The following is a 25,797-nucleotide window of genomic DNA, read 5'->3' as shown; positions in this document are numbered from 1 at the left end:
TGGTTTAAGGACCCATAATGTCTTTAGTAAACTAGTGTTTAATTAATTTCCAGCCTGTTTCCTCCACAGTATAAATCTGTTGGTCCCCAGTGGAGCTTTGGTTGCCATTGTTGGCCATGTTGGCTGTGGGAAATCTTCCCTGGTGTCTGCTCTCCTGGGTGAAATGGAAAAGTTGGAAGGAGAAGTGGCTGTTAAGGTTGGTATTGTTTCCATACCATTGTTAAATGGCATTGTAAATGTGCTGCTTATGCCCAGCCTTGCTTATAATGTACATCAGACTGGAGAGGGAATTCTGTTTGCTCCTCTGTCAGCTTGTTTGCATGTTTATTTGAGTTTTGCCCACGCCTGTTTGGTTGTGTTTTATATGAAACTATTTTCCTGATTCTATCAACTATACATCAGCAATTAGCACATCTATATCTATAATGGGAACGTATATCAAACAGAAGCTATATCTGTGTGCTGCAGATCTTAATCAGAGTTGTAAGCATGAATTGTTGCTCGTAACAAGTCAGAGGTTTCCTTTGTTCCTCGTTGTTCTAGGGTTCTGTTGCTTATGTGCCTCAACAAGCCTGGATCCAGAATGCCACACTGAAAGATAACATTTTGTTTGGCCAAGCTCCTAATGAACAAAAGTACCAAAATGTCCTGGAGGCCTGTGCTTTAAAAACTGACCTGGAAGTGCTGCCAGGAGGAGATCAGACTGAGATAGGAGAGAAGGTAATTTTATTTTTATTTCAAGTCAGACCTGCTTGGTGATTCCTCTTCCGTCTAGCTAAAGAGAGAATGCTGTAAAGTCAGCACTTGATTTGGTTTATCGTTACAATACCATCCCTGCTACAGTTGACACTGAAATGTGCTGGGCAGTTTTGTGGAAGGCAGTTGGACATGAACTTGTTCCTGACTTTGAGGGCGTGTTTCTACTGTGATGTGCATTGCACATTGTAATTGCACATCTAGCCCTGGAAGATCAGAGCATCCCCCATTTGTTGTCCAGTTGTAAAGGTGCATCTGCCCAGAATACTTAAAGTCCTTCCTTTTCCTGTAGGGATAAAAAGGGAGGGAACATATGGTGTGCGTCAAGTGAAAAAGTGGTATGATCATCCCTTAACACCTCATTTTAATGAGAAACTTTTACATCTATGACTACCAACAAAGATTACTTTTTCATAGGCCACTAAATTTGAGATGGATACTGTGAAGTGGGGTGGATACGTGGGTTTGTGTGTGAGACAAGAGATGTGGAAGATGTTCCAGGTGCCGTAGCCCTGCTTTGTATGTTTGCATCTTACATCCTGGTTGATGGTCTTCCTTTTTATAGTTTTGTGTTTTAGCAGCTCCCTTTAGGAGCTCATTAAGCAAGAGGCTTATTCCATCTCCAGATTGCTGGGTGAGTGGAAGTTTGGCAGGGAACAAACAGATTTAGAGGCGTTCTGTTCCTGTCTCTGGCTCTGAGTGAGTTATTCTCTTCAGTGTCTCATGTTTCATTTAGCATCCGTGTGTTTGACTGGGTGAGAGCCATAAAAAGTCATAGCTGTTGTTGGAAGCGAGTTGTGTGACATGTTTTGTTCTCTCTCTCTCTCTCTCTCCCTTCAGGGCATCAACCTTTCAGGTGGCCAGAGGCAGCGGGTGAGCCTGGCTCGAGCAGTGTACAGCAACTCTGACATTTACCTGTTAGATGATCCTCTCTCTGCTGTGGACTCGCATGTTGCAAAGCACATCTTTGACAAAGTTATTGGTCCAGATGGGGTACTTAAAGGAAAAGTAAGCTGGCATTTAGATCCTCTTAAAAATGCACACAAACTCAGAAACGCTGATGGGTAACAGGAAAGCTATTTCACCACCGAGGCTTGAGCGTTGAATCATTCCTGAATTTCTGTGTTTTATTGGCAACGTGGACACCTTTTCCCCACAGCACAGGCTCTGCAGTGAGCTGCTATTTAGGCATGCCCACAAGTGATGTGATCTAGTCAGAACATGTAGAGGCAGAAACCTGGTCTGTCTTTTAAAATCCCTACTATGAGATCTCCAAAAACAAGGCATTTGTGATTTGCAGAAACTTGTAAAGGTTGTCAGCTTAGTATTGCTTGTTGTTACTCGGAGGCAGGGTAGTGAGGAAGTTGTAACAGCTTACTGATTTTTACAGTTACTGAGGTCTTTGGCAGTCTGCAACCAAATTGCAATCCCTTTCCTTCCCCTTCTACTCTGTTGTGATCTTCTCAGACTGTCTTGGAGCTCAAAAGAGAAGGGCTGCAAAGGAAATCAGCACAAGGGAAAGCAGGAGTGATAATTCAGTTGTTTCACTTCCTCCTGTGGTTGTATCAGTATGTGGTAGGAAGCATAGGAAGTTCATGCACATATTTCTAAGCTAATTTGGCTCACAGAGACAGTGTGTTTACCCTGGCATTTCACCTTGACATGGTAACTCGCTCCCTGTCCCAAAAATGTGGCAGTATTTGGCTTGCCGAGTAGAGTTAGTCCCCACGATGAGAATTGAGAGATGTGGCTTTTTTCTCCTTTTCCCTCTTCAGACCCGAATTCTGGTGACCCATGGCATCAGCTTCCTGCCTCAGGTAGACCATATAGTTGTCCTGGTAGATGGCAAAATCTCTGAAATGGGATCTTACCAAGACCTTCTGAAACAAAACAAGGCCTTTGCAGAATTCCTGCGAAATTATGCACTTGATGAAGACATTGAAGAGGACGAACCAACAAGTACAGTATTGCTTTTTCTTAAAACATGTCTTTTTTTCTGTCAACTAGATTACAGATATTTTCTCTGTATAAAGCGTCCCTCGCTTCTTCATGACAGCCTGGCATTTGCCTCTCTGCACTATCATGAAAATCAATGTCTGTGGCCAAGTCTGCATTATTGATAAATGTTTTCACAAATTTCTTTCAAAATTTCATGTGGTTTGTCATAGAGAAAAAGAAAAAAAAAGCAATTCTTGTGTTAGAAATGATTTTAAAGTTGGGAATTTATTTTATGATTAGCAAGGTCAAGCTCAGCAGGAGAATGGAGTAGCTGAGAACCAACTGGGCTTGTTATCAAAGGGGCTACCCAGGGTCTGGTATTTTTTCCTCTGTTTATATGGTGGTGGGTTTTTTTCATATAGCAAAGTTCAAATGACGTTTTAATCCTGGGTTGCTTTTCAGTTTGGTTTGATTCTGATAAAATTATACAAGATTAAAGCATGTTGGTAAACGTTTCCTCTGTGTGACAGTGTTCCCACGCTCTTTGATTGCGACACTGCTTCTCTCCAGGCAGGCACAGAGGAATGTGCACAACATCTTCTACCAGCATCAGAGGCTTCTAGTAGCTCCTGATGTAGCTCCCCCATCCAAGATCATGCCTAGAGCATGCCCTGTAAGTGAATTTAGCTAGAACTGACTATAACGCTTAACATTTCCCATGAAGGAATGTGATGTAAATGCATTTGGCAGCCAACCTGCCTCACAAGATCTTTGCAATTTAGTTAGGAAAAGTGATTCACAGAAAGGATGTAAGCAAAATATGGCGGAGTTTATGCACTATGATTTTTCATGACTCTTGCTTTGCATTGCCCCCTTTTTCTACGCTTTCTGCTTTATTCGAAAATCTGAGATGTGATCTTGTCTTGCAGTGCTGGAGGAGGAAGAAGTCCTGCTAGCTGAAGACACCCTCAGCATTCACACTGATCTGGCAGATAATGAACCAGTGACAAACGAGGTCCGCAAACAGTTTCTTAGGTAAACATGTGATCCTCTAGTGTTTATAGTCTGTGTCTGGGGTGAAACGCATCTGAAAGAGGTTGGTCACGTACTGCCTCTTAGTCTGGGTTTTAGTTTCCTTTCTTTCCTCTTGTATGTAAATTGGTTTAGTGTCCTCTTGACAATAAATGTGAAGGAACCTGCAAGGAAGATCCAACATCTATTCCTGCAATCTTTTTTTTTTTTTTTTAATCTGAACTCAACCAATTTCTTAAAGCAGCTCTGGTTCTCAGCTGGCACCACTGTGTGTATTTACCCACACAACACTGAACTGCTGCCAGCTGCATGGTTGATAAACCCTTTGCGTTGTGCCTCTCCACTGGGAATCTTGGAAATCTTTAAAAGTTTTCATAAGAGTACCCATAGATGCTGTCCAGCTACTATTGATGTGAAAACAGAGAAGCCCCAGGGTTAGCTTTGAAATGTCTGTCTTGCGATGAAGCTTCTAAAGGCCCTTGCCAACGAGCCCAGGCCCTGCCACAGCCTGCGTTAGGTGCTGCATTTTTGGCATCTCTGAACATTCAGAGGGTGGCACAAGCACCCATGGCTGTGACTCAGGCTGGGAACTCAGTAGAAGAGCTGGGAATAAGTCCAATCTCCTGCGTCCCAGTCTTGCCTTAGCACTGCCACAATATGCCCTTTTTTCTCCTAATGACTCTTTTTGTTTTGACTAGGCAACTTAGTGTAATATCTTCTGAGGGAGGAGAATGTCCCAACAAAATGTCAACGAAACGAAGAGTCTGTGAAAAGAAGCCAGCAGAGCCTCCTCTGCCAAGAAAAAATCCAAACGAGAAACTTATTCAGGCTGAAACCACTGAAACGGGAACGGTATAGTTTGATTCCCTTCTCTCTTTTCCTACACTTTTTTTTTTTAAATGTTTGAAAAAAAATAATGTTTATTTTTACATTTGATCCAGTTCTGTTAAATGTGTTGTATAAATTGCAACTGTAGGCTTTGGGCATTAAACTGGTGGCCCCTGATCATTCAAATGTGGGATTTTGGCAGAGGTTTCTGCACCTGGCAAAGGCTATGTACTTAGGGGAGGGGGAAAAAAAAAAAAAAAGATGAAAAATCCCTTCCAGCTTCTGCCACGGTCACCTGATACCATATAGCACTGCGCTCCTCCGTCAGCCCAGCCTTTGCATTGCAGAGCTTTCAGCACCGCTGGTTTTTAAACAGTTTGGCTGCTGCTGAGTCCAGCTGCAGCACTGGGTATCTGGTGACCCGCAGGGGTGGGTTATAGGAGCCAGCTGCAGGCTGCGGGCCAGCAGATCTGCTCTGCCTAAATCACAGCCACCACCCCGTCGTCGAGAGCGTTTTATGGATGTAGGTACAAAAGGGGTTGTAATCTTCCCGAGCCAGGGACAAGGAGTGAAATGGGAGCAGGGGAAAAAAAAAAATGAGAAGGTAGGAATACAAAAGTAAAAGAAAGGGACAGAAAGGAGCAGTGGATGGAACAGGAGCAGGGAGATTTTGGTAAAGCAAGCCCCTTCCCTCCACTTCAGAAGGCTCAGTGAGTGCTGTTTAGTCTGATGTACGTGGTCCATGGCACAGACATGTAATTAGCTGTTTCTGTGGGTTATTTTAGCTTTCAAAGTGCCTAATCAACAACACTTGTTCTTTTAATTATTCCTTCTTATGGTTTTTTAGAGACTGAGTTTTGTCCTGAGTCTCTGTCTCTTTTTGCTTCTCTGCCTTTTTGCACTACCTTAGAGAAAGCATCTTTACTTTTTGCCACAAGCATCATCTCTTTATGTTCCTGTTGGGGTACACCAGCATTTCGTACCTCATTTAAGCTGCTGTAAAGACACCTGAATGGGGGCATATTCAGCACTTTTCCTTAAATAGGCCATTTAAAGTAGTCCTGAGCTCCATATGCCTGCCAAGTTCTGCTTTTGCCTGGAAAACTTGGCTTCTGTTCTTGTTACCCATCCTCTGCTGCTATTTGATCAGGTTTTTTTTGTTTGGTTTTTTTTTTTCCCCTCTGGCATAACCTTAAAAACTAAACCCCCACGAAATGAATAAAATACAGTTCCTCAAAATGGAGGAAAAGAATATTTCAGAGAAGTTTCTGGCATCTTGTGAAAGTCATTGCCCTGACGTGAAGCTCAGGCAGATCAGATGAACTGTTCTCTGTGGTGTGTTAGGCTTTGGGCAGTTCTGAACTTAGCAGCTCCTCTGATGAAGATATTATTTTTTTTTAATCTGTCTAAACTGATTGTGTAAGTTGTACAAACCAGCCTTGGTGTGTGATTTTGCAGGTGAAGTTTACAGTGTTCTGGCAATACATGAAGGCTATTGGCCCTGCCATTTCTTTAGTGATCTGTCTCCTATATTGCTGTCAAAATGCTGCTGCCATTGGGGCCAACGTGTGGCTCAGTGACTGGACCAACGAGCCGGTGATAAATGGGACCCAGCACAACACAGCCATGCGAATCGGAGTCTATGCTGCCTTGGGCTTCTTGCAAGGTGAGACCAGATAAAATCATGATGTCTCAATGCTTAGTAAAGAGGACTTAGGTGGTAACGCCATGACACCAGTTGCTGTGGCCCAAAATTGTCCCCCAGATCCTATCCTAAGCATGGGAAGTAACGAAACCTGGAGCTACAAAGTCTGATGCGTCTCCTCTTCGCCTTTTAGGCCTCATAGTTCTCATCTCCTCCTTCACCCTGGCCATGGGAGGCATTAATGCAGCCCGGGCGCTCCACGCTGCTCTGCTGGAGAACAAATTTCATACCCCACAGTCCTTCTTCGACACCACCCCGACCGGCCGAATCATCAACCGCTTTTCCAAGGACATCTATGTGATCGATGAAGTAATCCCACCAACCATCCTGATGTTCCTCGGAACGTTCTTCACCTCTCTATCGACAATGATTGTGATTATAGCAAGCACCCCGCTCTTCGCTGTGGTTATAGTCCCACTTGCAATTCTGTACTTCTTTGTTCAGGTAACTGGAAAAATATCTGACTACCGTTGCAATGACGCTTATTCCATTGTTAGTGTTTTCTTTTTAGGAGAAACAACATAAATTTGGGGGAAAATTGAAATATCTGAAGTAACTACGTGTTTATGTAAACAAAACATTATTTTTCTCAGAAAAAAAAAAAGTGCTGTGAGATGTGGTCATGAAATAAATAGGCATAACCTTTTTTTCCTTTAAAGTAATAACAAATAAGCCTGCTGCTGGAGAGAGAGCTGCAGTGCACTTCAATATATTGAAGTGTATATATATTTGACATACTGACAAATTTTTAAGGTGGCGAGGAGTTAAAATATAGAAAATACAAAGCATCAATTTTATTGACTTCTGAGCAAAAATGAAGCTTATTTTATAGACCATAAATAGAGACCTGATAATGGAGGAGCAGATTCATGTTTCATTTTCTTGGAAAATGAGGCTCCTACAAATGGATTTTGTTAGGCTATGTCAACTAAATTTAAAGGAGCATAGATAAATTCAACTTATAGCATATAGAAATTGCAGTTACCCAATACTCTGTTGTAGAATGAAGCAAAGATAACTTTCTTGAAATTATTCTTAATCATAGAGAATATTTTGGAGGGTTGAAGTACATCAGTAGCGATCTCCTTTAAATCTTTAACCTAAAAAATACTTCATTGTTGATTAAAAGAGAAAGTATTTCATGTACCCTTCAATTTTCTCCCCAAAACGGCAGCGGTTCTACGTAGCTACCTCCCGCCAGCTGAAGCGCCTGGAGTCTGTGAGCAGATCTCCCATTTACTCACACTTCTCAGAAACAGTGTCAGGGGCCAGTGTCATCAGAGCCTATAGAAGAGTGAAGTCCTTCGTAGACATCAGTGACCTGAAGATGGATGAAAATCAGAAGTGTTACTATCCTGGCATAGTATCAAACAGGTAAAAAGGCACCACAGAACTCCTTGTTTCCACTTAAATAATCCTGTGTTTGCATAACTGATCCGAGCACCCACTGACTGCCCTGCTTGTGTCTGCCTTTTTACCAGGTGGCTGGGTGTTCGAGTGGAGTTTGTGGGGAACTGTATTGTCCTTTTTGCTGCCCTCTTTGCTGTGATCAGTAAAAACAGCCTGAATGCTGGCTTGGTAGGACTTTCAGTGTCTTACGCGTTACAGGTACGTGTTACAGCTTTCTGTTCATTGACGGGTTTGCATGTTTGTAGATGGTATTGCATGTATTGGCAATAATTTTATGTGCTTGTTAAAGCTGAAGTTAATAAGGAAATAAGAGATTTGTACTGAATGCTGACAGACCATCAGCAGCTCACATGCAGTAGGACTTCAGGGCGCTCTGGGAGCCTTGAGTGCTGCACCCCAGTATCCCCAGCGGTGCCGTGCGGGAAGCTCAGGAGGTGTCAGGGGCACCCACCAAGAGCAGGTCATTTGAGCAGTATGGGCTTAGCGTGTCCTGCTTCATGTTTGCTACGTAGCACATCAGTGTGTCAAGGTAATCGGAGGCAGATCAGTAGGATTCAGAAATGGGCAAGATAAACTGTAGTCACTGGTGGATAGTTTAGCAGATTTAATGGCCTCACTCTTACCAGAAGCTTTCTAGATACCATGAGCGCACAGAATTGCTGTTAGCAATTTTCCAGTGAGGCCAGTGACTAGGGGAATGACTTCCAACCAACTTTTTTGAGAGGGACATCTGTTAAATCACCATGGGAGGCATATGCTTCTTCACATGAGCACCTGATTATTTGTAGCGTTCTTCTCCCAGTAACTGCCAGTGCAAAGGTAATTACTTGTAATATTAATGTGAAGCCGTGTCTTCATAGCAGGGTCTGGTTTTGTTGTTGTTAATATTGAATCTGTTGTTCCCCTGTGGGTGATAATGTGTTCTTTGTCTTCTCCAAGGTGACCTTGTCTCTGAATTGGATGGTCCGAATGACTTCTGAACTTGAAACTAACATTGTGGCTGTTGAAAGAATAAAGGAGTATTCAGAAACTGAAACAGAGGTCAGCTTCCAAGCATCAAGCGTGCTCACCAACAAGCGTGGCGAAATATTAATGCACACATTTACATGCTCTTTCTTTAGACTCTTGAGAGACAGATCCTGCTCTGAGAGCGTTATCATTTAACCTGAACAAATGTCACGCTCTGAACTGTAATTTATGCTATCACAGCTCCAAATTATTACTGCCGTCATGCAGGCTGTGCTTAGCATCTCATTTTCTGCTACTGTGAGTGGCTGCAGCACAACAGAGATGAGTTTCACCATCAGAATACTGCTCCCATTGGGTTTGAAGGGTTTGATGCGTAGTCGTACCTGCATGGATGGTGCTGTGATCCTGCTAGGGAGCCCAGCTGCAGTGCAATTACCAGGCTGTGCACATGTTTTCAATAGTATTTCTATTTAATCAGCTTAATCAGTCCTCGTCTCCCATGAGAGGAGAACATCTCCAGGAACACTGTTCTGCCTAATCCAGGAAAATCATCCAATCATCTACCTTTGTTGCCAAAGACTTTTAAAGGTGGCAGATGGAGCTATACTGGGAAGTCTGCTGCTCTGTGGACGCACTGGTTTTTGTAGTACATGATGGGAGACTAAGAATTAGGAAATGGGGGATCTGAGGAGAGCTGCTGTAGAGCAATCAAATATTTAATCTAGAAGCTAAAAGGAAGCTAGGCAAGATGTGTGATACGTGTTATAAACCAGAGCTTGAGCTGGCATGAAACAGGAAATGTTCTGTTAAAGTTAGTGGAAAAAATGTAAATTTATATCCATTGAGGATTTGGCTCTATACACTCAAACTTATGTTCCTGTAATCTTCACAACAGAGACCAAAATGGGTGGATCCTTAGGAACCCATGTTTTTCCCCCATTATTATAAATTTACTTGATAATTGGGATTTGATTTATCAGATACATTTCTAGTAACCCACTAATGTTAATGTTTGGTTCTGAGTTTGAATTATTTTTTCTTAAACCTATATGAAGCATTTCTGACTTCTGTTTCCCTTAGGCTCCCTGGGTCATTGAGGGCAAGAGTCCCCCAGAAGACTGGCCATCCAAGGGGGAGCTGGAGTTTGTGAATTATTCGGTGAGGTACAGGAAGGGCCTGGATCTGGTACTGAAGGGTCTGAACCTCCACATCCACGGTGGAGAAAAGGTGAGTTACCAGCTGCATGTCTTTGCTAGAACTTTGCTCTGGGCCACCAGTGAAAACCATGGAGTAGAAGACAGGGTCTAGAAGCACACTTAGAATCATAGAATGGTTAGAGCTGGAAGGGACCTTAAAGATCATCGAGTTCCAACCCCCCTGCCATGTGCAGGGACACCTCCTACCAGACCAGGTTGCTCAAAGCCTCATTCAGCCTGGCCTTGAACCCCTCCAGGGATGGGGCAGCCACAAGTTCTCTGGGCAACATGTGCCAGTGTCTCGCCACCCTCACAAGAAAGAATTTCTTTCTAGCATCTAACCTAAATCTCCCCTCTTTCAGTTTAAAACCACTACCCCTTGTCCTATTACTACACTCCCTGATAAAGAGTCCCTCCCCATCCTTCAGGTACTGGAAGGCCGTTATAAGTTCTTCCCGGAGCCTTCTCTTCTCCAGGCTGAACAACCCCAGCTCTCTCAGCCTGTCCTCACAGCAGAGGGGCTCCATCACTCTGATCATCTTTGTGGACCTTCGCTGGACCTATTCCAACAGGTCCATGTCCTTCCTATGTTGAGGACTCCAGAGCTGGACACAGGACTCCAGGTGGAGTCTCAGGAGAGCAGAGCAGAGGGGTAGAATCACTTCCTGCTGGCCACATTTCTTTCGATACAGCCCAGGATGCAGTTGGCTTTCTGGGCTGCCATCTCACACTGCCAGCTCATGTGGAGCTTCTCATCCACGAGCACTCCCAAGTCCTTCTCCTCAGGGCTGCTCTCCAGCCATTCTCCACCCAACCTGTATTTGTGCCTGGTCCACACCACTTGCCCCAGTGGTGGGGACTAACTCAAGCTGGCATTGCGGGAGCCGGCAGTGACAACCATGCTGTCAGTGTGCCAGTGTCCTCCAGGCTGGAAGCAGAAGGAGCACTTGCATGGGACTTGCTGGACTTTCCACGTTAGGCTGGCAGCAGGCTGCCCTACGCCGCGTAGGAGGCACCATCGCAAGCGACAAAAATTCAGCGACAAGAACGCTTTTCTGAAGCAGCGCAGATGGGAGAAAGGAATTCCAGCTTTTTTCTTCTTTCTGGCTTTCCCTGTGAAATTTTTGGCATGGAAAGAAATGACGTTCTTTGCTTCCTTAATCAGGAAATGGTCTTTGTTCTGGGAGATTCGTTTCTTCATGCTTCAGTAGAAAGTTCTGGGTTTTGCCTGCTGGTGACAGAACAATTAGCATGGGAAAGTCCTCCACTTAACAGGCTGTTATTAAAAGAGAAGCTTATACTAAGCTGATGGGATGACAGCTGCCTTCTGGAATGGAGATACATGTTCTTACCATAAGCTCTGAATTGCCCTCTGAAAAGCCTTTATTTCTTGTCCTGGAGTGATTGGACTCCTGACACAGGGTACTTCAGCCAATCACCCAAAGTCATGTAGGATGGTGCTAGGCCCAGGCACCTATTTATAGGCAATATTCATTCAAATTGTGGGAATGGCATAGATTAGAATTAGAATTTATATATTAGAATTTATGACACAGGTTTCTAGGGAAGGACAGTTACATTCTTCCCAAGATTCACCTCTTCTGTCGAATGTCTTAGAGGAATCTTGGAGGATTGGGGGGTGTTTTTGTTGGGTTTGGTTTTGGTTTTAACTATACGCTTTGTTGTTTAACCTGCATTTTGTTGTAGATTGGAATTGTTGGCAGAACGGGAGCAGGGAAGTCCTCCATGACGCTCTGTCTCTTCAGGATCCTGGAAGCTGTAAAAGGGGAAATTAAAATCGACGGTGTGAATATTTCCGAGATTGGTCTCCACGACCTTCGATCGAGGCTAACAATTATTCCTCAGGTACTGTTCCTGTGTGTCACAATAAAGGAAGGATCTCTAACAGCTTAGCAAACCATAAATAATGGTTTATCCACAGAGGAAAATGCTCTGTTACACTCCAAGTTGTTTCAGAAAAACAAACTATTTATACTTTAAGTGGTCCTGTCCTGCCACCTCACAAACTGATGCTGGGTGATAAAACGGGATTTAGGATAAACCATCTTTATGGTGTGAAGTTGCGTTTTAAGTGTGTATAAAATAGTGTATTTTCAGAGCAGGTGGGACTGGGAGGTGGCCTACCTGCAATGCAACGGGGACTTCAAAGCAGTAACTCATAATGTACGTAAACCAGCTGAAACACTTGTGTAATGAAGGTTGGTTTTATATCCAGGACCCTGTTCTCTTTTCTGGGACATTGAGGATGAACCTGGATCCCTTTAATAAATATTCAGACGAAGAAATATGGAAGGCTCTTGAACTGTCTCATTTGAAGAGGTTTGTCAGCAGTCAGCCATCCATGTTGGACTATGAGTGCTCAGAAGGTGGAGAAAATCTGAGGTAAGGAGCGCTTGGACTAGAAACATACCCTGAGCTTTCAGGCGAGTAGCACCTGAGCACGGGTTTACACTCTTGAGTCTAAAATGATTTAGCACCTATTCCTGTTTCAAGAAAACCACTGAAGGCTCAAACATTTGCCTCTGCCACGGATGATCTGATTCTTCTTTGCTGCTGGGAGGGATTTTTCCCAAACCAAAATCCTGTCATATCAGTAAAGAAGTAAATCTGAGGATGACGGTCCCTTAATTGTGGTTTGGTAGGAAGGGAAATGCCACGATAACAGCTATAACTGCTGTGCTGAATCAGAGTCCTCTGCCTAAACTGACACTTCAGCAATGTTTATTTTGCTTTATTATCTGGAAGACCCATAAGACATAAATGTGGATGATAAAACGTCATGCTTTGATACGCTGCATTGGCTCCTGGGACTGGTGTCACCTGATGATGTATATGATGAATGTTCAGCTCCTTCCTCATCCTGCAGAGGCTGTGTCTGGGGTTGTTTGAAGCAGGGCAGGGAGTGTGGGGTGCCCGGATAGCAGGTAGAAAGGACTTACAGCCTCAGAACATCTTTTTTTCTTCTTTTTTTTTTTTAAAGTTCGCGTATGCTCAGTGTTGTAACAACTGTGTGTGTTCCTGAAGGCTTGGGCAGAAGCACTGTAGTGTCCATTGCTTTTGTCACAGTGATGGAAAGGTGGCGTTTGGTGGCTCTGTCGGTGCTGGGTCGGGCAGTGAGTGAACACACACACTAGAACAGCTGAGTAGCCCTGCAGTTGTGTTACCGTGGGGCTGACAGACCGGGCTGTTTGCTACGTACTGGGTTTTTTGGTGGGTAACCATAGCTGATGAGCAACCTGCTCCAGCGTGGGGGATTCTGGGCGGTGGAGAGCTGAGGGTGGTGGGGCCTCGTTGGTGAAAGCTCTGTCTCTGTTGGCAGCGTGGGGCAGAGACAGCTGGTCTGTCTGGCGAGAGCGCTGCTGCGCAAGACGCGAGTCTTGATCCTGGACGAGGCGACGGCAGCGATCGATCTCGAGACGGATGATCTTATCCAGATGACCATCAGGACCCAGTTTGAAGACTGCACGGTGCTGACCATCGCGCACAGGCTGAACACAATTATGGATTACACAAGGTAAAAATCCCTTAGTGGTGCCGGGGAAGGGGGGGGGGCTCCCTGTTTTATGGGGGTGTGAAGCCCACTGAAAAGGGTCTGGTTTGTCTCCAGACAGCCACACCGATGCTGTTGACAGGTAGAATGTAAGCACTGATATTTAAAGCCATATAATCCTAGAATATCCAGACCTGATCTTGCTTCTGTTGGCATCAGGAGCAGGTTCTGTACTCGCTGCCCAGAGCTGCGCCAGGGACACTGCCCAGCTGCAGTGATGGCACTGCCCACGGGCTTAGGCATCCTCCTTTAACTAGCAGCTGCTGTAACTTTTTCATAGAATCATAGAATTGGTTGGAAGGGACCTTTAAAGATCATCTAGTCCAACCATCAACCTAACTCTGATAAAAACCATCACTAAACCATATCTCTAAGCACTATGTCAACCTGTCTTTTAAATCCCTCCAGGGATGGTGCCTCAACCACTGCCCTGGGCAGCCCATTCCAAGGCTTAATAACCCTTTCCGTGTAAAAATTTTTCCTAATATCCAATCTGAACCTCCCCTGGTGCAACTTGAGGCCATTTCCTCTTGTGCTTTCACCTGTGACTTGGGAGAAGAGACCGACCCCCCCTGGCTACACCCTCCTTTCAGGGAGTTGGAGAGAGCAATAAGGTCTCCCCTCAGCCTCCTTTTCTCCAGGCTGAACAACCCCTGCTCCCTCAGCCTCTCCTCATAAGACTTGTTCTCTAGACTTATTCTCCACTAACATCATGTTATATATTTTAAAGCAATTGATATTACTATACTTCGTGAGCTTTTACCTCCTGGTACTATATTTTCAATTCCAGAACTACCAGTATGACACGCGGGGAGAGGGAGTGTTTGTTGTGTTTTATTTTCCCCTTATTACCCCTGGGACATAGTGACTGTCCTGTACCTTTTACAATCAAACAGCAGCTGGGGGAGAATGTTTATCACCTGTTGTGTTTCAACCTGCGAAAATAATTGAGCGGAACAAAGGCAAGGTGGAGATTAGAGCAGTTTGCTTTGTGATAAAAAAGGATATCATGTTTCTTGCGAGGAATTCTCTGACGTGTCTTCCCTCCCCTCTCCTTTTGTTTTGCACAGGGTTCTTGTTCTAGACAACGGAACCGTAGCTGAATTCGATACGCCCGAAAGCCTTATAGCATCGAAGGGTATTTTCTACAGTATGGCCAAAGATGCTGGACTAGTGTGAAAAGACAACCCCTTGGGGGTTTGGGTTGGATTTGTTGGGGTTTTTTTTAATATTACTGACTTGCCACAACAGTGACTTGTGAATGTACTGTAATTTACAGAGCAGTTTTTGTAGTAGACTAAACTTGTGATATGTGAACAAAGTATTTTGCAATTATAAGGACCAGAAAGTGAATTTTATATTTTTAAATATTTTCTATACACAAAAAGTATTTTATTATATGCCTTTTTTTCCCAAAGAATGCCAAACATTCTGCCAAGAAAATGTATGTATGGCAGGGCAGTATGTACTGTATTCAGGTTTATAATTAGTAAATTATATTAATGGTACAACATACACCTGTTTTGTGTGTTTTCTGCATAAGGATTCATTGGTTTTGAAGGGGGAAGACAGGCCCAGTTAAGCGGTGACTCAAGTGAAAAATGGTGAAATAACATGTAATCTCTGAGTGGTTCCAACCAGCTCCTTTCAGTGCTTCCCCCGGGACAGGGCAAGGCAGAACACGATGGCTTCAGGGCTGGGAGCCATCCCAGCACCTCTGGTAGCCCTGCCCAGGGCAACTTTGGCGTTAGAAAATTCCTCTTCAGTGTAAGAATTCTGAGTAATGTGCATTTAAGACTAAACCTACAGATGGCTTAATATAAATCATTAACTACACCATTGCTATCAATTTAGCAGACTCCCCATAAGCCTGCAGGGACAGGACTGGCACAGAAGTGCTGTAATTTTGCCGTATCTCTCTCTTAGGTATGAAGTCACTGTGAGTAAGTCTCCACTTAAGCTGAAGGCGCCTGCTGACCAGATGTGGATATGATTTATCTCATTCAGCACTTAATCACCTGAAATAACGTGTGATTTGTTTTGCAGAACTAAGTATCTACCTTATTACTGATAACCAAGTCTCCTCAGATAAAGGGAGTATTTGCTGCTAGAATCCTATAGAACATCTTTTGCTTTAGCTCTTCTCTTCCTCCACCAAGCACTCTAGAAACCCAACCGGCAAGAAAACGTGCCTTTGCTTTTCCGTAAGTAAAGTTCAGAAAAACTTTGAGAAGACAAAAAATAATCATTTATTAGTTCTTACAAATACTTCCTAAATAGAAACAAGAACCTGCAGCCAAGCATTCATTTGACATCAACGTTTCACATAGCAGAGCACAAAGCAATGAATTATTTATCGCGCACAGCAATGTAGTCGTTACACGCTGATCAGATTGTTAGCAGGGTTAATAGCATCTTCTGTGTATAAACTGCATAAGGTATAAAAACACTCCTGGGAATGCATAGATAGCCATCAGCACCTGTGTGGGGAGGAGGTCACCAGCCCCACAGCTGGTCAGGCTGGGAAATCCCAGTACCCACACGGATTGTGCTGGGGGTCTGACAGCCCGTGCCGGGGAGGCCGCTACAGGCAGCCTGAGACGAGGAGCAACGGGTTTATTAGTCCATTATACAGAAATTAATCCACCACCACCAGTTGGGTATAAAAAAACCCAATGGCTCAGACCCTGTTTGACCTCCAACACCTTTCAGAAGGTGATGTTTTGTTGTGACAAAAACGTTCTGCTACAGCCTGAGGAGCCTGAGCTGTGGTCTAGTTAATTGGCACAGAGGAGCCCTGGAACAGGCTGCCCAGGGAGGGTGTGGAGTCCCCTTCTTTGGAGATTTTCAAGACCCGCCTGGATGCAGTCCTGAGTAACATGCTCTGACAAGCTCTGGGTGGTCCTGCTTTAGCAGGGGAGTTGGACTAGATGATCTCTATGGTCCCTTCCAACTCTAAAAATTCAATGAAATTCAGTGAAATTCAGTGAATGTGGGTGTTCGCAGGGATCTGCGCTTCCAGGTGAGCACTGGAGATGCGACTAGAAGGCAGACTGGGAGAGGGCTCCCTCTTGTGTGCTCAGTCACTGCTGCTGGAGCTGCTGCCCTGGCTCAAAGCACTAGTCACTGGGTGAGAAAGAGAGAGCAGGGGTGAATTTGGGGACAATTCCTGGGGTACGAGCTGTAATACTGGTGACTCTGGGGGAAGAGTGAACTTCTCTACCCCCCACAGCCCTGAGAAAGGCGATGGGGCTGCGGTGGAGACCCAACAACCATCAGGGGGAGGCATCTGGGGCAGCAAGAGCTCAGGGTCTTCTCACCCCAGCGTTGTCCCCACTGGTCTGGGTGCTCCGTGGCTGCCACAGATCCCCTTTGCAGCCCCCCCTACACTGCACAGCCAACGGGCTGGAAATCCTCAGGCAACGAGGGGATCAAACCCTTTGGCTGCTGTAGCTTCCCAAGAAACTGGGAGGGGAGATGAAGAAAACAGGGAAATTCGGTCCCGTTTGGTATGTTCTGTTTGCCTGTTACATCTCACACTTTAGTGCCACCTTCTAATTCACAGCACACGCTTCTACAGGTGGGCTGCCAGAATAGAGCTCTCCCTCACATGCAAATGACTGAGCAAATACTAAAATTCTAAAAAAAAAATAGATAAAATCCAGCTCTCAAATACTTTTCAATTTATTTATTCCAGAATTTTATAGCAAAGTAGTCTAATTCTGACTTTTAAGTAACAGGAACAGAAAAGTGATAATTTTTTTTCTTTCAGTAAACAACATGGGTAAACAAGTTATCAGGGGAAAAACAAGAATACATTGCATAGGAACATCAAGATTTAATACTGGCCCAGAAAACCCGGGCTTCTCACTAGTTTCTTTTTACACAGGCAACTTTAAAGGTTCAAGAGGCAACCTTTCTCAGGAATGTCGAGGTAAACGGAAAATAAAATTACAAAATTACAATTTTTTGTGCTTTTAAAAGGGGAAATTAAAGCAGCATTGGAGAAATGTGTTGTCAATACAGTAACAAAAATAGTATTTCAAATTGCATATGTCAATACTATATATTGACAGACAACAATACAAGGGATTTTGGCTGAAAGCATACTTATGATTTGGACAACTACTACCACTTTTTATTTTCAACCTGAGAAATAGGGAAAATTGTAAACAGGGATTAAGAAATCACAGGTAGTTAAGTCACTTGACAGTATTTAAACTAGACATAGTTTTGTGCTTCTCACACAGATTTAAACCCTTCTGGTTTTTTTTCTTCTAAATAAGATATGACTTAAAACACAAGATCTAAAAAGTGAAGGTGAATGGGAATGGACTTGGTACAAATATGAAATGGGTTTAATGGCAGGTTCTTTAGCTTGAGTACCTCTGCTATTTTATAGCAAACAAATGACTAGAACAGTTTAAGGTAAGCCTTTCCCTGAGAGCTGCTAACTCTGCAGTATTTCAAGATTATCTTTTTGTAAGGAAAAATGTTTCATTAACAGATATTTCTACCAATAATTCCTTTGCATTACACTGCTTTCAGATCAGACGCATTACTCTTAGATTAACTAGAGGCTGTAACTCTGCGTAACAACTTTAGTTTATTTCAAGGTTAACAAAATAGATTTTTTTTTTTCACATCATTAGCCCTTATAGTACTGTATTTCAAATGTAATTTTAAAATGAGAGTTACAAATATTTTGTTTTATTCTTTCAACAATTAATATGTGAGTTCTGATGCCTTCTTGTTATAACCACTCCGTTCAGAAAGTGATGGGACTCTGAAAAGCAAGTTTTTGTCGCTTACTGTTAGAACGAGCTCCAGTTCTTGGAAATCCTGTAGCCTTGCAACATCTTTGTCCTTTAAATAAATACAATAAGATGTTAGGTGATAAACTGCCCGATTTTGCAGAGGTAAGTTAAAATACTAGGCTCATCCTGGCACAAGGTATGTATTTATCTATAAATATGACAACTCTTTACAGTAAACTGGAAAACAGACGTCCTGTTTTGTATTATAATTATTCTGGGATCCTATTCAGCTACTGACTTAAGTCTATTTTTAGGAGGAATGCAACACTGATGGAGAGTGCAAGTGATTAGTGGAATTACACTTGTCAAGATCTACTGCATGCCACCCCCAACTCCTCTTTTTTTTTTGTTGGTTTTTTTTTGTTTGGTTGGTTTTGTTTGTTTGTTTCCCCTGGGCAATCCTTAGAAGCTCTTGAATTGATTCTTGCACCTGCCTGAGAGGGTTCTGCAGGGGCTTCTCCAGCTCAGTGTGGCTTTGGTGGGGTCTGAGAGAGCGATGGGAGACACCCCCTCCCAGCACCAGCTGGAGCCTGGGCCCCTCAGCAGCAGCTCTGCTGCTACACAGCGTTAAACACAATTAGCTCTGTGTCACCTGAAGGAACAATCACTGTCCTGCAGTCCTACCCGAGAGCCTGAAGTAATTAAAGCTGGAAATAAAACCAGTCCTTTCAACAACAACCTAAGCTGGCAAGTGACAGAGCTGCTTATGGCTTGTTTGTTGGGTTTTTTCCCCACTTCCTGACTAACAAAGAGTAAGTCATTGTACAGCCGGTGAAGATGCCGCACGGTGAGATCTATTAATCTGGTACTAATGAGATTAGCTCCGCCACTGACGCCAACAATGCTCCAGAGGGAGCGGGGAGCCAGAGAAAGGTCAGCGGTGCATCAGCAGAGCAGGTCAGCAGGTCCCTTTTCTGGCTGCTGCACAGAAATGTCACCGAAGTGAAAAGACGGTGACATTCAGAGACCCACAATCAGAATAATTCTGCAGCACCTTTCTGCTTTGTGAGGGGACTGCCTCCCCTCCTTACAGCAAAACTCAGCTGAGAACTGCAGCTCTCGAAACACCGATGGCACGTCAGGGTGTGTGGTATTGCACTGAATTTAAGAATGTAGCAGAGAAATCCAGGTATTAATTGTGCTCAACACCAAATGTTTATGAAAGGGAATGATCAAGAAACTTGCGAACCTTTTTACTAAAAAACCAAACAAACCGAACAACTGCTGAGTGCAGGAAGCTGAAGGGAGGATTTTTGGTTTGGTTGAGATGTTTTTGCAACATGGGCTTATGCAGGTGATCAGCAAATTATTCCTTTTTAATGGTAACCTAAAAATCTTTTGTATAAGTTACTGCATTTCAAAATTGAAGAGTTCTTACCTTTCTTAACATTGTGTTTGGTAATTTTCTGATCTTCTGTACGTGCTCAGGGTTAACACCCAGCTCATGGCAACTCACTCGGAGCAGTTCCTTATAGGTCAATTCTTGTCTGTCCAGCTCAATCTCAATGAAGTCATTTTCTCTAAGATTAGGGTTTTGTATTCTAACTTTAAGCACCAGTTCTATTAGAAATAAAAAGGTACATTAATATGCAGATGTATAAAGGAATCTGAAAAGATATCTCTATACTAACTTACAAATATTTCTATATTTTATTAACTTTCTTTGTATCATTTCTAACAATAGAAGAATTCTGAGAAAACAAACAACTGGGCTTGTATGACCACAATTTTCATTAGATTGGCTTTCATCAGCCTGTATGAAAAAAATCACTACAAATCTAATACAATGTCTGTGTGTGCATGTATGAACCTTTGCGTGAATATCCATCTTACTGGATTTGAGCTAATTTAAAAGCAGATTATACTGGTTATCAATTTCCTGAGCAAGCCAAGATTGCTCTTACTTGCTTTTGATTCTTTTGGGCATCAGTTAACTTCTCATGGCTAATCTATGGCCTGAGAACACCTTTTGTTTCAAGAATGAAATTCTGAACTGAAATTCCATCTTTCCCTCCCTGGGCAGGCACTGTTTCCCTGCAGAAATGGCAGATCAGGTAATAGTTCACCTCAAGGCTGGGGTCTGCAGACGGAGCCGCGTGAGGTTCCCTCCTGAGCTCGCTGCCTGCACACTCCCAGTCTGTATTTGCAGCTTGGAATGTGCTATTTACAGAATTAGATTACCCTGGTGTCTGTACGCTTTTATAGCATTTGAGACAAATAGCAAACGTTTTCATCAATATTTTAATAACAGTTCCAGCAGAAGCAGGGTATCTGCCTCTTTAATTCCTTTCAAATCTTTCCTGAATGCCTGAGCACAGGAACCTGCAAATCCCTGGCAGCGCTGGGAACAGAGGGAACCCCATCGGTCTGTTCTCACTCTCCGTGATGCCAGAAGTTCTAGGACAAGGCAAGAAGAGACGTTTACTGTTACCTTGCATGTTAAGTGGGAAAGCTCCTGTGAAGAAAACGGGCTGAAATGCCGGCACAGGCCCCACATTCTCTTGCTGAGGTAGGGGCTGATTTGATCCAGCTGGGGAAGGGGGACCTCTGCTCCAAGACATGGACCCCGGGTACAGGGGACCTCTCTGATGGATGGGCGTCGCGCGTGGTGGCAGCGATGGCATGTCCCCCTTGCCAGCCGCCTCGGGAGCAGCAGTGCCACGCTGTGACGCCGCACAGGGGCACCTCTCCACGTCTGGTAAGGAAGAGGAGTCGGTATCTTGCGGTTCCGAGTGGGAGATGCTCCCGTTCGGGGAGGGATCTGGAAGACTGTGACTCATGGTGTTATAGACGTAGGGGAAAGGTGGGTTCGCCAGGTAATTGGGGATGATGGGCAGATCGGAATCTTTCGTCAAGTCTGAGAGCTCATCATCTTCCACTGTCAAACAAAAGGAAACAACATTTGTCCAAGACAGATTTGGGGGGGGGGGGAAGTATTGCTATTGCACTGTGGAGCTGCTTCTTTTTTTCTGTTTTTTCATATTTTTTTTTCAATAGGGATGGAGTGGAGTGTTCGAAGCCCCACAGGCTAAAAGACAAATCAAGAAACATTATACCCCTTTTCCACAGTAAACAGAACTGTGCTCAGGTGTTGCAATACAGTAAACACCAAAGCAGAGGCTGATTCCAGTAATTCCGGGGGTGCCATTTCCTTCTAAAAACTGCAAGGCCCTTAGTTTGGTTTGGTTTGTTTTAATCCATAGCCAGCAGGTTGTAACACAGTCTCTGGTGGTGTAATGCTGTCGTCTTCATAATGTATAAGGCAGTGAAAAACAAAGGGTAATACGTTGTTCGATATGAAGGCAGGGGATAAAGGGAAAAGAACATGCAGTACTGGGAGAGCTGAAACATTACCAATTCAACAGCTGGGAGACAATAATGAAAACAAAAACAGACAAGGGAATACAAAGGGGAGGGAAGAGGTTGTTAATCGACCACATTTCAAATTACTTATCACCTCTAGCAGCAAAGCCTGCTCCGCTCCAACAGTTACAAAACATGATAAAAATGCTCTACTGATGTCCTTTAATGAGCCGTTTCTCTGGGCTGCTAATTTTCCATTTATTCAACACAGTGTCTAAGCTCTACAGAACACGGGGAAAATAGTGTTGCTCATTATAAGGGATTCATACAGGCTTGAGAGATTTTCTCCTGTTGCCCTTTTGAAAACAGGAAGCTGCATCTCTCTGTCACTGGTTTAATCATGGCCTTTTTCAAAATACAGTTTATCTAATTTCTCAGTGTTTAGAAAAAAGTTTGGCTGGCTGGATGTGGGATTTGTTGGTGACCCTCTTTTCTTAAACTTTGATTTCTTACCCAGTAAGCGCTCTAGAAATCAATCTAGTTATTACTAAAACCTGAACACAGGAACTTCACGTGCGAAATAATAATCGGAACATACATTTAGACATAGACTGCCTCTTACTACGGATGATCATATCACATGGCCAGTAGATTTACCTCCCAGCATCTTCCTTATCTCTCTCTTTGAGGTTAGCTGGGCCGGCCTCTCTCCCTTCTTGGTGCAGATCTCCTTGTCGGCGCCGGCGTGCAGCAGGTAAGCCACCACGGCAGCGTGGTTCCGCTTGCACGCCCAGTGCAAGCACGTCCTGCACATGGAAAAACAGTGACATGGTTGGAAATCCTAAATTACTGCAGGTCATTCTTGGTGCCTGCGAGAAGAACAAGACCTAATGCATGTCTTAGCATAAAAAAGGTTTTAATTGCAATCTTCCTTGGTTATTCACGCTGGTTTCGGAGCCTGCAGTGACACCTGCTGATGTACTTTTCCCTTGCTTAAATGCTCTTGATACCACGTTACCACAGGAGTATTTTTAAAGTTCAAGATCTTTTCATTTTGTTATTTATTAGGGTACTAATCTTCCGGAAAAAGAAATATAAAAAGAAGGCTTGCATATGCTATTTTAATCTTTGAAAGAGTAAGTTGTACTTAAAATACTTGTGTGTGTAGATGTGAACTAATAGGGATACTTCCCATAGGATGCTATTTTTACTTTTAATTAATGCTGTCAGCGCAATGACTAGCACTTTTTTGGAAAGTAATAATGTTTAAAATACTGTAAGCATAGTTTCTAAGCACAGTTCTTTGCCCAGCTGCTATTTGCTGCACCAGCAGTTCCCAAGCTTTCATCTGCAGACAACTGGTTTTCTGCAATCTGTAACCGATGCACAGAACTAATCACTTTTCTATTTTTTCAATTATTATTTGTAGTTGCTGACCTAGAGAGGCACAGTAAAGAAACAGCCTAAAAGCTACTGAGCAATATTGTAAAACCCTGTATTCTCTCCCCAAGGTTGGGCTGTGCATTCCAGCCAGAAAGTGCCATTTTGAAATGGGAGAGACTAATTTTGTCAGCAGAAAGTATTCCTGAATTTTTAACACCAAAGACCCCCCAGAATCTGAGACAAGCTCCATGAAACTCAGACCGGGTTTCTTTAGTGTGCAGTGTTTTCTGGAGTTTTCACAAGTATCTGCTTGTGAAATGAGTGTGAATGGCCTGCATGGATCCAGAAGTAGCGCTTTACCAAGTCATAAACTAGTTTGGACCCACGTGGTGGGGAAAAGCGCAGTGTGGCCGTGTTTGCTTTGAGTGCAAAACCTGCAGGTTTGGTTTGTGCTGAAGGTCCGTACGGCTCAATGGCACCAGCTTCATCCAGGGGTTCATCCCCACCCTTCCACGTGGTCTCACATGGAGACACACCATCTACCCATGGACCTGACACATCACGGTGTAAGTACTCGGCAGCTCCAGCAGCAGAGACACTGAGAAACTCACTGGAGGAATTTTAAGTTCTCCAAACAAACTTAAGTAACAGTGAAGATCCATTTATTGCCTTTGTTAAAAAAGACCAGATCATTATTTTTAAAGTTATATTTTTTGACATTATCCTTCATCAATTCCGCTTTTAGATACAAACTCATTTCGATGACAAGCAGCTATTTATCTTACACACTAAGGTAATTCAACCTCTTATGAATCAGTTATCTTCAATTTTTACAAGTCCTAATTTAATCACCATGATTTGAACCCCCAGTTGCAAGTGTCCCACGCTTCTCAAAACTGTTGATTGAGCTTTCATCGATCGAGCACTCTATCTTTAAAAGTCTAGCTCTTTTCCTACTTTTATTCTTCCTGTTTTTAATTACAACTTCAGGCACAATACAGGACAGTAAATACAGGCTGAACTGCACTTATGGAAAACAGCTTCCAAAAATGCCTGAGCATTCCCCATCCTGCTTCAACTAACATTTTGTGTGCGTGTGTTCATGTATAGAGTCCCACTCGTACAAGTGTCTTACAGAAAAGTTTCAGGTTTAGTGTCATCACGTGGCATCTGAAGAGATGTCAAAACCAAACTGCATGTGTGTGTATGTGTATATATATATATATAACTGAAACAGCCCGCAAGTTCCCTGCTTGAAAGGGAAAGTCATTTTCAAACCTGATTTAGGAGTTAATAGAAAATATTTCTGGTTATACACGAGCACGTGTTGGCAAGCCGAGGTTTGCGTGTTGACTGCCCTGTGCTGTCTCAAGCTGCCAGCACACTGTGATGGAAAAAATAAACCAAATATAAAGTAACAACAAAGTGACCTGGAGAAGCAGCAAACAGCACAGGGTCCAAGCAGGAGGTGGGAAGAGGATGTGTGTTTGTAACCGCGGTTATCAGCTGCATCACTTTCTTTTTTCTCTTCTTTGGAACAGAGATATCCATCTATCTGTGTGGCTGCCCCATCCCTGGAGGGGTCCAAGGCCAGGCTGGATGGGGCTTTGGGCAACCTGCTCTGGTGGGAGGTGTCCCTGCCCAGGGCAGGGGGGGGGACTGGATGGTCTTTAGGGTCCCTTCCAACCCAAACCACTCTATGATCTACACAGAGGAGTACTTGGCAGCATACCGACGCTTTTAATTTCATTCTAAATTCAAGCTGATTGGTATTTCACGTGAAGGAGCGAACCCAGGGCAGCGCCAGCTCTGCCCACCCTGAGGAGGGATCCCCCCCCGACCCCAGCTCGCCCCGGCTGGCGGGGAGGGAGCCTTACCAGCCGTTGACTTCGTTCTGGGAGTTGAGGCTGACCCCCAGCTCCACCAGCCTCCGCACCTCCTCCGCGTCCCCCACCGCCGCCGCCTCCCGCAGCCGCTCCTGCCGCTCCCGCTCGCCGCCCGCAGCCGCCATCTCGCCCCCGGCCGCCTCCAGCCCGGGGCCGGCCCTCATGGCCCGCACACACCCCGCACAGCGGCCGGTGGGGAGAGCGGGGCGACCGGTGTCACCCCCGCAGGGCTCCGGTCCGCGCTCCGCCGGGGGACTCTATTACCGGGGACAACCCGGGCCCCGGCATCGGGTTCCGGCGGCGGCTGCGCCCGGGCACTCAGCGGGGCCCGGCGGGTACCGGGGGGTCCTCATACACGGATAACGGCATAACCCACCGCCTCTCCCGCCCGGGTGGGCGTTCCTGCCCCGCCGGTGGTCCTGTGGAGGACGTTCTCATCATCTTTAAGCGTTCTCTGTGAAATCAGTTAGTCCTTGAAAAATGGAAATAAAAATACAAAATACAAAAAAATTGACATCTGCCCGCAAATCAAGTGGAAAGATTACAGGTAACTCCTGTAATTTGCATTATTTGCTTTGAAATGCTGGGTTTGGTCATCGTGTCCAAGTTACGGGAGAGGGAAGAGCTGGTGGAAATTTCCCAACTGTAAAAAGTCAAAATAATAATTTAAAACTCCTAGTCATTTCTGTTCTAGTCTGCTCTGTGTGCCCACGCCGGGGTCCGCAGTGGTGAGGCTCCGGCGAACCAGTCTGCCTTCTCACTGCAACTGGAGCAACATAAAGCAACTGGAAGAGGGACCAGTTCCGCCCCCCCTTTCCCAAAGCAAACACCCCCCCTCCCATCTTACCCCAAAACCCAGGCTGCGGGATGTCAAGACCAAAAATTCACACAAGTTGGGTTGCGTCGGTTTCAATTACACTCTTCCAAATGTTCCAGTGAGTGGTTAAATCACCCTGAAATTGCAAAGCTGGACAAGAAGGTCATGGTGCCCGACGGCGCTGGG

At 44.3% G+C, this 25,797-nt stretch overlaps 2 protein-coding genes across 2 annotated transcripts in view; one reads left to right on the top strand and one right to left on the bottom strand.

The window, feature by feature from the left end:
* ABCC3 (ATP binding cassette subfamily C member 3) overlaps positions 1 to 14,913 on the top strand; it is a 49,859-nt gene extending 34,946 nt beyond the window's left edge. The window contains exons 16-31 of the mRNA XM_014953891.1: positions 70 to 196; positions 544 to 720; positions 1,597 to 1,764; positions 2,532 to 2,715; positions 3,624 to 3,729; positions 4,425 to 4,578; positions 6,013 to 6,220; positions 6,393 to 6,703; positions 7,434 to 7,633; positions 7,741 to 7,867; positions 8,609 to 8,710; positions 9,719 to 9,865; positions 11,542 to 11,700; positions 12,071 to 12,237; positions 13,175 to 13,369; positions 14,476 to 14,913. Of these exons, the coding sequence (XP_014809377.1) occupies positions 70 to 196; positions 544 to 720; positions 1,597 to 1,764; positions 2,532 to 2,715; positions 3,624 to 3,729; positions 4,425 to 4,578; positions 6,013 to 6,220; positions 6,393 to 6,703; positions 7,434 to 7,633; positions 7,741 to 7,867; positions 8,609 to 8,710; positions 9,719 to 9,865; positions 11,542 to 11,700; positions 12,071 to 12,237; positions 13,175 to 13,369; positions 14,476 to 14,584 (2,641 nt within the window). The 3' untranslated portion in view covers positions 14,585 to 14,913. The remainder of the gene's footprint in view (positions 1 to 69; positions 197 to 543; positions 721 to 1,596; positions 1,765 to 2,531; positions 2,716 to 3,623; positions 3,730 to 4,424; positions 4,579 to 6,012; positions 6,221 to 6,392; positions 6,704 to 7,433; positions 7,634 to 7,740; positions 7,868 to 8,608; positions 8,711 to 9,718; positions 9,866 to 11,541; positions 11,701 to 12,070; positions 12,238 to 13,174; positions 13,370 to 14,475) is intronic.
* A 2,160-nt stretch (positions 14,914 to 17,073) lies between these two features.
* Positions 17,074 to 25,033, bottom strand: ANKRD40 (ankyrin repeat domain 40). Its single transcript, XM_014949432.1, has 5 exons — positions 24,786 to 25,033; positions 22,183 to 22,331; positions 20,654 to 21,100; positions 19,601 to 19,782; positions 17,074 to 18,271 (listed from the first exon to the last, which is right to left on the bottom strand). Exons 1-5 carry the CDS (start codon positions 24,956 to 24,958, stop codon positions 18,131 to 18,133), a joined length of 1,092 nt encoding a protein of 363 aa, XP_014804918.1. The 5' UTR covers positions 24,959 to 25,033; the 3' UTR covers positions 17,074 to 18,130.
* Positions 25,034 to 25,797: the final 764 nt, after the last annotated feature.

This window comes from Calidris pugnax, unplaced genomic scaffold (genome assembly GCF_001431845.1).
Source record: "Calidris pugnax isolate Ruff unplaced genomic scaffold, ASM143184v1 scaffold9, whole genome shotgun sequence".
NCBI classification, from domain to species: domain Eukaryota; kingdom Metazoa; phylum Chordata; class Aves; order Charadriiformes; family Scolopacidae; genus Calidris; species Calidris pugnax.
Note: the sequence above shows the minus strand (reverse complement) of the source record. Positions and strands in the feature narration are given on the sequence as shown.